Genomic DNA, 12,050 nt, shown 5'->3' with positions numbered 1-12,050 from the left:
CCTTCACAAAGGGACAGATTTCCCTTGGGGAGAGTGACGACGAATGAAAACCAGCACGCTGTTCCATTCCTTACAGGACTCACGAGGATAAGCCAGGGACATGCACTGCAACCCTGGAGTCTCCAGTAAGCTTCTGGAACTCCAATTTCAAGGCAAGGAAGTGACAAAGCACTTGCAGAAGTGGTGGGCGGGAGGGAGGGAAGTGAATGGTAATGGAGCTCAGCTAAGAATCCTAAGAAGAGAGCATCTGGAAGTGAGGGGTAAGAAGAAAACAAATAAAACCCAAAGGCCAGCTCTGGCCATCCATCAAAATTCTTATCATTCCTGCTACAAATGTATTGACAGTCAACTAAGGAGTGAGTTCATACATAAAAAAGGAAATCAACTGAGCAATCTGAACTATTATCAAGAGACTTGCAAATTTTCCCCATTTTCCTTTATCTTGATATTATTTTTGAATTAGCTGTAAACAGCATTTTATCTAGAGGCCCACAGCATAGTAGTTACAAGACTGGGTTTGCATCCTGACTCCATCATCACCAATGTGACCTTAGGCAACTTATATAACCTATCTGTGCTTGAGCTTCCTCACCTGTAAAAAAGAAAAGAAAATACTACTACTTCAGAAGATTGTTGTATGGACTAGGTAAGGTATACATAAATGCTTACAACAATGTCTGGGCACCAGGTATTTGTCATTATCATTACCTCCTTAAATCGTATGCAGTCACATTACCAGGCTGAAGAGGCGGATTTTCTTTAAAAACTCCATTACAAATAAGAAGAAAGAATGTGTCTCTAAAGGCCTGAAATGTTTAATGGGTATGGGGATGCCAGGCCCAGTTCCACTGATAGGATGACTGACAGCTATGCTGGCCTTTTCTTCTCAGTGATAAGGCTGAAAACTATTATTTCTCACTCTCTACCCAGGGCTCAGAGTGAGATTTACACAAGAAGATATTCAATTAAGCATTTAGAAAATTTTACTTTTGTTTACCGTTTTTGAATAAGTAACACACAGACTTGGTATAACATTCAAATAGGACAGGCTTTACAAGGCAAAGAGAATTTCCCTTCCTCTCCTGCCCCGGGCTCCCCAATTCCCTGGATGAGAGGTAATGCCATCACTTGGTTCTCCTAGCTTTCCAGAAATGAAGCATCATTTAAAACAAGAGAAAGCAACCACATATCCAACAAACTGGTTAATATTTTTCATGACAAATGCAGTTAGGAGGAATCCTTAATAGCTTACAAAGACACTATATTGGTAAGTTAAAAAAACCACAATTTTACTTAAAGTATGACTCCAATTCGGTATAAAAATGCACATTAAAAACATGGAAGAGGGACGCCTGGGTGACTCAATTAGTTACTTGTCTGCCTTTGGCTTAGGTCATGATCCCTGGTCCCTGCTCAGCGGGGAGTCTGCTTCTCCCTCTGCCTGCTGCTTCCCCTGCTTGTGCTCTCTCTCGCTCTCTGACAAATAAATAAAATCTTAAAAAAAAAAAAAAAATGGAAGAAATATGTCCAAGCACCAAAAGAAACTGCTTCTTTGTTGTGAGATTAAGGTTGATTCTCTTCCTCTGTATCTATCAACCTTTAAAAAAAAAAACAAAAAACTTTAGGGATGTCTAAACTGAACAACTATTTCATAACTAGGGGAAAAAAATTACTCTGATGTCATATCATGTCCCGTTATTATTATTATTTGATATCGCCACCGTATCTGAGAACAGTATCTGGCTTCAGAGTGTAACTATCTTGAAGGTTTTCCACTCCTTCCATTTCCAAAATGGAATTGTGAAGAAGATACAAATCACAACTCTAAAGTGACAAAGATTTTTCTTGTTTAAAATGAGCACTTCATGTCATCAAATGATTGTTACTCTTTTTAGAGTGATCACCTTGGAAGACCACACATGTATCCTTAAAGTAGGGGGGAAAATGCAAAATAACACTATGCATTATTTTTGGAAGAAAGCGAACTTACCCCCAGGCACCGTGGCTTCATTCCCAGCAGCTCAGGTAGGAAGGCTGGGGCTGGGGTTGGATGTGTGGCACTGAGAAGGTTCTGCTGGGCTCTGGCCCAGAAAGGTTTGAAAAGCTCTCCTCTGCCCCTTGCACTGGGGGAGTGGGCATGCGAGTGCAGACTCCATGGTTAAGATTCACTGTGTCAGTGACCAAGGCCATCCCAGTGTGTCCCACACAAAGCTCAGGAGCTGTTCTGCGTTTCCAGAGCCATCATGGGGTGCTAACCTCAATTTACCACCTCCAGTTCAAGAGGAGCTATTCAAAGTTTACACCTGCCACTGGCACAAATGAGGAAAGGCTATGGGTTTGGAAAATTTCTCCTGGAAAACTGGAACTAAGAAAAACACAGGGCAGTGGTTGTGGCACTTTCTACCCATAAATGCTGGCATCCAGGTATGGGCACTGAGGCAGGCGGGGCTTCCCTCACACACCCACCTGAGGTCAGCACCTGGGCAATCCCAGGAGGGACTGGGCAAGGGTTTTGGGATTTGAATCACGGGGCTATCTGGAGGCTATGAACTTATGTCCTTCCCTTACACAGGGGCAGGGGAACTTACTGCAAGGTCGACAACTGTCTTGATGGCCTTTTCTTTTCTCTTTATGAAGTCATCATCCTGCAAGACAAAACACAGGGATTAAACAAACCCTGTGTGAAGACTGAAACTCAACCGGACTTCTCAGAAACCTATCTTACAAATTGATTTCTCATCACAGCTTTGCCTGCAGCAGCCTCAATCTTCTAACAAAGTGGAATATATTCTACATGGGTAGAAGCTAGGGCCTCTGCAGATGGCTCCAAAACAGATCCCACAACAGTAACAAAGACGGGGACCACAAAGTGTACTGGTGAAGCCAAGCATTCTTGGTCAAATCCTTATGAACTCGGACACCCTGGGCAAGCCACCTATCTCTAAGCCTCAGTTTCACCATCTGTAAACGGGGACACCACCACCTACATCAGAGAGCAGCTGTGAAGATTAAGGAGGAGAAGGCATGTGTTGGGCTGGGACTGAGTGTAGTAAGTACTCAGTGGCTATCTGTTGTTATTATTGCAGTGGGGGTGGTTATTATTAAACCATTACCATAGGAATGCCGTAGGCAATGACCTAGGTGGTCTCTTGAAAAGCTTTATATGACTAGTAAAAAAAATATACTCATGTTCTTATAATTTAATAAAAGTTCTGAATCAAGTACTAAAATTGGGAGAAAAGGAGAAAATTGCAGGGCTTTTCACCCAGGGCCCATTTAAAGAGGCAGTTCTGATGTACCAGGATGCTGCCCAGGCAGGGGCAGAGACGTCACACAGAGGAGCCTGAGCTTACTCTGCTCCTTCCCGGGGAGTCTCTAAGTGTATACACATGCTCGCAGTTGGATGAGAAAAGAAAAGGAGAATACTGACCTCAGGGAGACTGTAGGTTTTCTGGAACTGGGATATGGAGTAGGAGCGGATGTAGTCACCCATCTCTTCCTTTGTTTCTATAGCTCGCTTCACCAGCCACTGGGAAAGAAAGTTAGGAAACATGAGGATAGGGATGAACCACCACTGTGGTAAAGGCCAATTCAGGGATGGTACAACTCCTGAACCGAAATCACCACACTTGAACTGGCCAGGTGATGAGAAACTATCCACACCTACTGTCCTATGTGAAAAGCAGCCAGTTGGGCGTCTGAGACGCTGAGATCCAATGGGATCTAGAGCAGAGTGGCTGTGCAGGAGCCTTAAAGCCTCACGTCGGATGCTCAGGCCTCAGTTTCCCTCTGTGTAGAGGTGAGAATATTGTCTTTCACCTCACAGAGCTACTGTGGGAGCAAATGAAATCACAAGGACCAGAATGCTCTATGAATGCCTGAAGCACAACACAAATATAGTTACACAGACACCTGGTTCTAGTGGCAGATCTGAACGTTACTCTCTTTCTTGTGCTGCCTGCACCACAGGCCAGGGAAAGGGAAGAGAGCCTCAGAGAACATCTAGTACAATCCCTTGTTTCCTTGATTCCAACAACCTCCCAAGTATTCAGATTTGAGAACAGGCTTGCTGAGTACACAGCCCTAGGCTTCAAGGGAGCCAGGCACTCACAGCATTTGCTCTCTTAATCCAAACAACATTATAAGGTGACTGATGCCAGCCACGTTGTACAGACCTGAAGCTCAGAGAGACTACACAATTTGTCCACTGCTCCGTAGGTAGCAAGCACAACAAGGCTGCAAGTCGCAATTCAGAGGCTCTTCCACACCGGAAGACTGGACATATGAGTTTTATTAAATGTTTTCCAGCTTTACTGGGCTGATACGCAGAACTAGCTGTTCTTCATTGCTCCCTACTTATAATTCCAGTTAATGGCAACACACACAGGCACACCCCCATAACCTGTGGAAGATCCAGGTGCTCTGAGAGTAAGAATGCAAAATACAGAAACACAGCCTCTGTTTCTCCTCCCTGGCTCTTCATGCATTCCCTTTATAACTAAAGAGCATTATGGAGGCGGATGCCATCAGTCAGAGAGAGCTACTACATCTCAAAAGCAGTTTGTAGACAGTAGTTGTATTTCCCCATGAGCACCGCACACTTGGCAAGGCTTAGCTACCTAGGAAAGCAGACACGTGGCATACGGCATGGTGCTCCTGCAGGGACGGACAGAATGCTTGCTCGCCGGGGGCAGCCAGCTCAAGTAAAGGACATGTTTAGGACATAGCTGCCCAAGATGGGGGTGGCTGCAAATAACTCTATGAGGAATATTATTTTGTTGTTAGTATCTTCCATTTATTTCCATCAGTCCACTCCACCCCACCTCCAAACAATGACCCAGAAGTCAGGACAGAAGATCAGACAGTATTCAGAGCTTTTGTAGCCCCTCTCTCGCACCCCAACCCAGCACCGTGGCCCAGGACAACTAAGGTGGCTGACTCCTTGCTCAACTCAATTTCTCTCTACTTTCCTTTGGATGGGGAGATCCAGCTTCTGGACTTTCAAAGTTGTTTCTTTTTCAGATGTTCCTCCATGAATTAGATCTACACTGAGTTGTTACTTGGCTGGACCCTGGTGAGTGTGATGAGATGAGGAAGGTAAGGAGTCTTAGGATTCGGAGAACTGGTCGCTGTTTTGGAGTTCCTAGAGTGAAGGGCTATGGAGGGAACCTCTTGGATAGCCGAGCTCTGCTGCGGGTCCCTACCATCCGAGGAAAGTACCTACCCTCATGGGGTTCACCTGTCCGGCGTGGGAGAAAAAGATGTGATCTAGAACTACTGGGGCCGGAAGTTAGACCCATTCTTCTCTGGGCTGGCATCCAGAGTGTTCTTACAGCTGTGCTAACCAGTGTGAACACAGGTGGTGAGCCTCCAGAGGCACATAAGGCAGCTAGCTCGACGACTGCTCTTTCACTGGTCTCCAGCAAAACAGGCAAAAACTACAAGCATGTGGTTAGTTTTTCATAATACTTTCATAGTATTCCATAGTATTGAAAGGACTGTCCTTTATTCTGAGATTGGGGGTTAAAAGGCCTTTCTTTTAGGAGATGCCAGAGAAAGATAGTTGTTACTTAAAAAGACTTCTTTATTGAAGTATAATTGATATACAATGTTATATTAGTTTCAAGTGTACAACATAGTGATTTGACAGTTCTATACATTACTCAGTGTTCATCACCATAAATGCAGTCACCATCTGTCACCACACAATGTTACTACAATAGTATTGACTACATTCCCTTTGCCGTACTTCTCATGTCTGTGAGTTATTTATTTGAAAACTGTAAGTTTGTATCTCTTTACTATTCCCTTCACCTATTTTGCCCATCCCCCATCCACCTCTCCTCTGGCAACCAGCAATTTGTTCTCTGTATTTAAGATTCTGTTTGTTTTGATAGTTGTTACTTTATAAAGATATTCTTGCCTGGCAAAATACAGGTGGCAACCATGGGTCAGCCTCCACTTTTGCTTTAAAATTTTACACATCCATGTAATTAAGAAATCTGGTAACTACTAACCTCGGTTCTCACATCCAGACAGGAGGCCCCCCCCAGCATTCCATGTACAACACGGAACATTCAGACGTTCGAAATACCCAAACTAGCGACAGATGATCACTTCCCAAATACCCAAACTAGCGACAGATGATCACTTCCCTTTCATCACCTTTTCCTACCTGGACCAGATTTTTTGCTCTCAAAGTTCTAGCCTAGGGCTGAGTAAGGTCTAATCACTAGAGATTCAGCCTTTGGGGGAAAAGCCAGCAACTTCACAGCATGGTGGTGGTGGAAGTTTCAGTTATAATCAACACAGGGTCCCTAATACCTGTTTTCACAAAAAGGAGCAGGTACCATCCCTGCTGCATCAGAGAGCGAAAGTCCAATGAACCTAATGAATCAAATTCTGAGTTAAAGTCTTAGCTTCCAATTTACAAATTTCATAGGATTTGACTGAAAGTCTAATGCAGGGGGAAATCCCCAGTAACAGTAACAAAACCAGAAACGACTATATAACACTTATAAAGCACTCACTAAAACGTGCTGGTCCTTCAGCTAAGTGCTTTCTACATATTAACGTACGTAATTCTCATCCTGTCAGGTAGGTACTATTATTGTTTCTACTTAACAGACGAAAAGTTAAGTCATTTGCCCAAGGTCATGCAGCTAAGTGGCAGAGCCAAGATCTGAACCCAGGAAGTCTCCAGAGTCCACACTCTCAACCCCTGCGCTATATAATCTTTTTTTTTTTAATTTTTTTATTGTTATGTTAATCCCCATACGTTACATTATTAGTTTTAGATATAGTGTTCCATGATTGCGCTATATAATCTTAACGCAGGACCGAAGACTCTTCAAGCAGGGGCTGCATGAACAGCAGAGTGGGAACAGTACAAGGTTTAGTGACAAGGAGTTTAGACTGCAATCTTGCTTGTCTTGCACACCAGTTCTCTGCCCTTGAGCAAAGCAGTTACTCTCTGCATCTCACTTGCCTCAGACGTAAGGACTGGGATTATAATAGATGCTTCAAAGAACTCTATGAGGATCATTTGCAAAGCGCTGTTCACACAGCAGGCCCTTTGCTCCTCCTCTTTTCAAAGGGCCCAGAGGAGGCTGAGACACCAGACTGCAAGGATGCAGAGCGCTGTAGAGCATGAGCCACTTAATCGCAAAGCCTTGGGAAACAGCCAGAGTGGAAATAACCTCCCATCAGACATCTAGTCGTCAAATAAAGACTAACTGCCGACATGGTACCAGACTTTCCACAAGGTACTGGTGAACAAGGCAGCTATGGTGCCTGCCCCCAAGAAGCCCACGGTCTGCCAGGAGGGGCAGAAATGACCAGATATACAGGGTGACAAACTATAGCAAGGAAGATTCCTACAAAGGAAAGGAATATGGTCAGTATGAATGGATAAAGCAAAGGAGCCTGTTCTAGATTGGGGGGCTGGTCAACAGAAGCTTTCTTGAGGAGATTTGGTAGAACTGAAATCTGAAAGATGAATATGGATTAAGTAGGAAATGAGAGAAAGAGAAGAGCTTTCCAGCCTGAGGGAAAGGCCCTGTGACAGGAGGAAGCACAATGTGTATGAGAAAATCGGAAAGAAAGTCAGAGGGGCTAGAACAGAAAGAACAAAGAAGAGCGAGGAATAAAGTTAGGCTGGGATAGGACCAGAGCATGGGGGGCTACGGAGTTCTATCTTTACCGAAAGGGCAATGAAAACCAATTAATGGGAACATTCAAAGATCACAACAGGTGGCGGTGAAACCAGGGTACAAGGGATGGAATACTGTCTACCTTCTGAGAATGACATCAGGAAGCATCATCCTGTCCTGCTCCCCTAATTCCACACCACACCCATTAGACCCAGGATCTAGGCCAGATGGCCTGCTAGCCAGACCCACTGCAGGAATCCTGACGTGCAGAGGACAAGAAACCACAAAGAGGCTCTCACCTGGACAACAGGAAATATGTGAATAAAATCCATGCCCTGGATCTGGTGGGGCTCCAGCTGGTGTGGACACTTCATCCTTGGCAGGACTGAGACAATTTTTTCTGATAGTGCTCTGTTTGGAAAAAACAACAAGCAAAGAGTGAGAACACACTAAGTGGCCCTTAAGACATCTCTCACGTCTGGGTAGCATTCCAGAAGACTCTGGGGCTTCTCAGTGCCAGACCATAACCAAGCTTCCCCTGGCTGCCTACAAAATGAGAAAAATAAGCACAATTTAGATGGTATGTATGCGTGCGACTGAGGCCACAATACTGCTTTCATGCTTTATTCCAGAATTTTTTTCTCCCTATCTTTTTTATGTTAAACCACACTGTTTCTTTATGAAATTGTGGTGATGTTTGAGGTAGTAATTATTACTGAACATCTTTACATGGTAAAATAGAAAGTTTTTGGTGCCCTATGTTCTTTTACATTTTGTTTTATTGACCTACTTTTTCCAAAGATCTGGGAACCACTAGGTTACACATTAAAAAAATTGTTCTAAATATCATTCGGGCAACAAATAATTACCAGGCCCCATGCCGGGTGCCCAGAATATTAAGACAAAACATGGGGCCTTATACTTAAAAAAAAAAAAAAAAAAGAAAAGAAAAGAAAATGGAGTTCTTCACTGTCGTATAAAAGTATTTTTAAAATAAAAAATAGCCTTTCATTTTTTTAATACTTTAAAATTAATCCTAGATTTGGGGAAACCATGTCCTTGTTCTTTTTTTCCAGAGAGCAGAACTTTTTTGCTTCTCACGAGGGGCACTCTGATGTCTCTCCAACACCTTGCTTCAGTCCTAGGAAACATCGGGGAGTTGGCAGGAGGGGGAGAACGGGGCTCCCTGAGACCCCAGAGCATCCTTCTAGCTCAGTCAGGAGGCCAGCATCCTCCCCCTGCTCCCGCCTGGACCTGGGTGGGGCACTTATATGGCTGGAGTGATAGAGAGATCTGTGTGCAAGTCCACCCCACGGCAGACTTCAGTTTCCTTCTCTACTCAGCTGATGTTTAATCTCCAGATGTCGGGTTCCTGTTTCTTACATCTTAATTGGATCAGACTCAAGAGGAGAGAGCAGAGGTTATTTAGTGGGTCTGCCTTGAGAAACAGTCGCAAGGCATGTCCTTATGGGGCCATATGGAGAAATGGGAGCCTCTGCCTCAGCTTACATGGGTAGTTTAGGTTATAGTCCCACCTAAAACCCTTAAAAAAAAAAAAACCTTAGCCGGTTACAGCAGCTACAGTGGCTTTCTCTGCAAGTGAGGACTATTTCCCCAGGTCTTACAAGAAACTCAAATTCAGCAAGTCTGGGTCTACCCAAAGTGTTCCTTGCTCAAAGAAACTTTTATCTTTCTGCAGCTCCATAATCCTTCCCAAGAGACACACACCCTTAAGACCAACATCTAACAAAGGCCTGGATGACAGCAATTATTGTCCTACCTGTGCTGCCCTTAGTAGGTTCCATCCCCTTGGTCTTGGTGGGAACTAAGTAAAATTTAGGGAGAAAAGCTAAACGGCTCTCCAAGGAATGGTCCCTAGAGAATACACAAGAAAACTGTTTATTCCCGGAAAGTAGCTTTACATGGTGGCACCAAGGTTAAATAAAACTGCTAAGAGAAGTAGTCACACCTACAGTTCCACGGATCATAATATCAACGTCAAGTCCAATATGTTAAGAGAAAAAAATATGGACAGGGGAAAACGGACACCCCACTGCATACATTCCCAGGAGGGAAGCCTATGGGAGAACATTTTCACCCCCAACAGAGGGAGTGCATATGTGAATTATCCAAAAGGTCTGAGACATGGAAGGAAACTGTCCTATGACGCTCAGCCACTACTGTAGTCTCTCCTTTCTGAGCAGCCTGTCTTTAGGACACATGCATCTTTTTTGTCATGAGATGTGTGGCTGGCCCAGTGGGGAAGCCTATGGCTGTCCAACTGTTGCTGGGGCTCAAATGGGATAGTTTGGTGGGCAAGTATTAATGAACCCAATTGGCAGGATATTTAAGGCCCTCTCTATAACACACTTTATTTTTTATTTTAATCTCCATCAGACTCTCATGCCTTGTTTAATTTCTCTGAAACTTGTGAGGGGAAGAGACTGGTGCTTAGTTGGCCTTGTTCCCTAAACTCCAAGCTTAGCAAATGAAGATGACCCTGACTTGGCATCCTTGGTCAGGGCAGGTATTAACTATTGATAGACATGGGGCCTTTCTGCTCAGTTATATTTGGGTTCAGTGGGAGGAAAGCTCCCCCTAGTGGCTACAGATCTGAGTCTGCATAGGGTTACTGGTTGCATGGGCAACTGAAGTAGCTTAAAAATAAGAGTCTTGGACCCCCAACACTATCTAGCCCAACCCTCTCTACCTTCAGACCAAGTTGTTTCTGGCCACTGATCAGAGACTGACTACCTTCCCAGGTCATAAGGGCCCTGAGGGAAGGATGCCCTGGGTCACCTCCGGGTTTATAAGCCTCTTAAACCTGCCTCCCAGAAATCACTGCCAAGACTGAGGTCTTACTCGGCAGCATATGGAAGCAGCTGGAGGCACAAACATTGCTGGACCGAGGGAGGGACATGGGGGAGACACAGGCAGGCTGGGGATAGGTGGAAAAAGTCGGGAGGACTTCTTGTAGAAGCCCACCAGCCCATTTCTCCCTGGAGCTCAGGGTAGACTCTCTGACTTTCTGAAAATCTGGGTAAGTGACAAATGCAGAGGTCCCCAGTCAGGTTTCCTAGCCTAAGATTTGAACCATGCCCACTTGTTACTACAGGTGATTGGTTGGATTCCTTCAGCTTTTAAGAGTGTTCAGTACACTGTTTCCTCCTCCACTGCAACCAGTTTGAAAGAGAGTGAATTAAACCAGGCTCTAAATTACTCTCCATCACTGGCTCTGGGACTTTTGGCAAGTCACCTGATCCCACTGGTCCAATACTCCCATCATAAAACAAGGAATAATGCCTGTCCTACCTATTCAAATTTACTGTGAAGATGAAATAGTAAAATGCATGCACAAGTGCTCTGCACACAGGTGCCTCCTACTTGCGTGTTACGGAACTCAATTGGAAGCCTAAAATCTCATGACCTCTGGGCATAGGACTCTGCAGTCATGGGGCTTTAGGACAGGCTGGGAGGGTAGAAGGAGGATACAGACAGAAGGCAGAAGCTCTTGAAACCCTCAAGAAAAAAGGATCAACAAGAACAGAAAGGCCTCAATTGGGCACACACAGAAAACAGCCTGAGGGCGCCTGGGTGGCTCAGTTGGTTAAGCGGCTGCCTTCGGCTCAGGTCATGATCCTGGAGTCCCGGGATCGGGTCCCGCATCGGGCTCCCTGCTCAGCGGGGAGTCTGCTTCTCCCTCTCACCCTCCCCCCTCTCATGTGCTCTCTTTCTCTATCTCATTCTCTCTCAAATAAATAAATACAATCTTTAAAAAAACAAAAACAAAACAAAACAAAACAAAAACAGCCTGAAAGATAATGATGCCCTCAAGAGGCAAGTGCACTCCTCAGACAGTGCTACCTGCCCTACCCCCCATCATATCAGCTGGGACATACTGAGGCACTGCAAACGTAAGGCAGTATTAGTCTAAATTGCACCTAACCAGAACATACTACAAAACCAAACAGAAAAGATTTTTGAATAATTCAGTACATTGCTAGGAGTCTTGGTGGATCTTCAGTCCTGCAAACCGCAGTCTCCAGCTTTGCCCACAATTACAGTTCATGGCTCTGCACTTAAAAGCACATCAAGTACTTACCAGAGAACATAATACTGTATATCCTCAACCCCTTATCCAAACCCTTTGGGGCCACATGTGTTTCAGAATTCAGAACTTTTTAGATGTTTGCACATTCCTGTACCTAAGAGGCATATACTGTATATTATGTAGAGCCCAAGTGAAATCTAGAGTAAATCATATATACTGTGTATTATGTAGAGCGCAAGTGAAATCTAGAGTACATCATATATACTATGTATTATGTAGAGCCCAAGTGAAATCTAGAGTACATCATATATACTGTGTATTATGTAGAGCCCAAGTGAAATCTAGAG

General features: G+C 44.4%; 1 protein-coding gene across 4 annotated transcripts in view; it reads right to left on the bottom strand.

Moving 5' to 3' along the window:
• CCDC93 (coiled-coil domain containing 93) overlaps positions 1-12,050 on the bottom strand; it is an 89,539-nt gene that overhangs the window by 66,802 nt on the left and 10,687 nt on the right. For all 4 annotated transcript variants that reach the window (XM_021695794.1, XM_021695795.1, XM_021695796.1 and 1 more), the window contains exons 4-6: positions 7,952-8,063; positions 3,431-3,529; positions 2,589-2,645 (exon numbers count right to left, since the gene is read on the bottom strand). In XM_021695794.1, the coding sequence (XP_021551469.1) occupies positions 2,589-2,645; positions 3,431-3,529; positions 7,952-8,063 (268 nt within the window). The remainder of the gene's footprint in view (positions 1-2,588; positions 2,646-3,430; positions 3,530-7,951; positions 8,064-12,050) is intronic.

The sequence above is a fragment of the Neomonachus schauinslandi genome, chromosome 3, assembly GCF_002201575.2.
Source record: "Neomonachus schauinslandi chromosome 3, ASM220157v2, whole genome shotgun sequence".
Lineage (NCBI taxonomy): Eukaryota > Metazoa > Chordata > Mammalia > Carnivora > Phocidae > Neomonachus > Neomonachus schauinslandi.
Note: the sequence above shows the minus strand (reverse complement) of the source record. Positions and strands in the feature narration are given on the sequence as shown.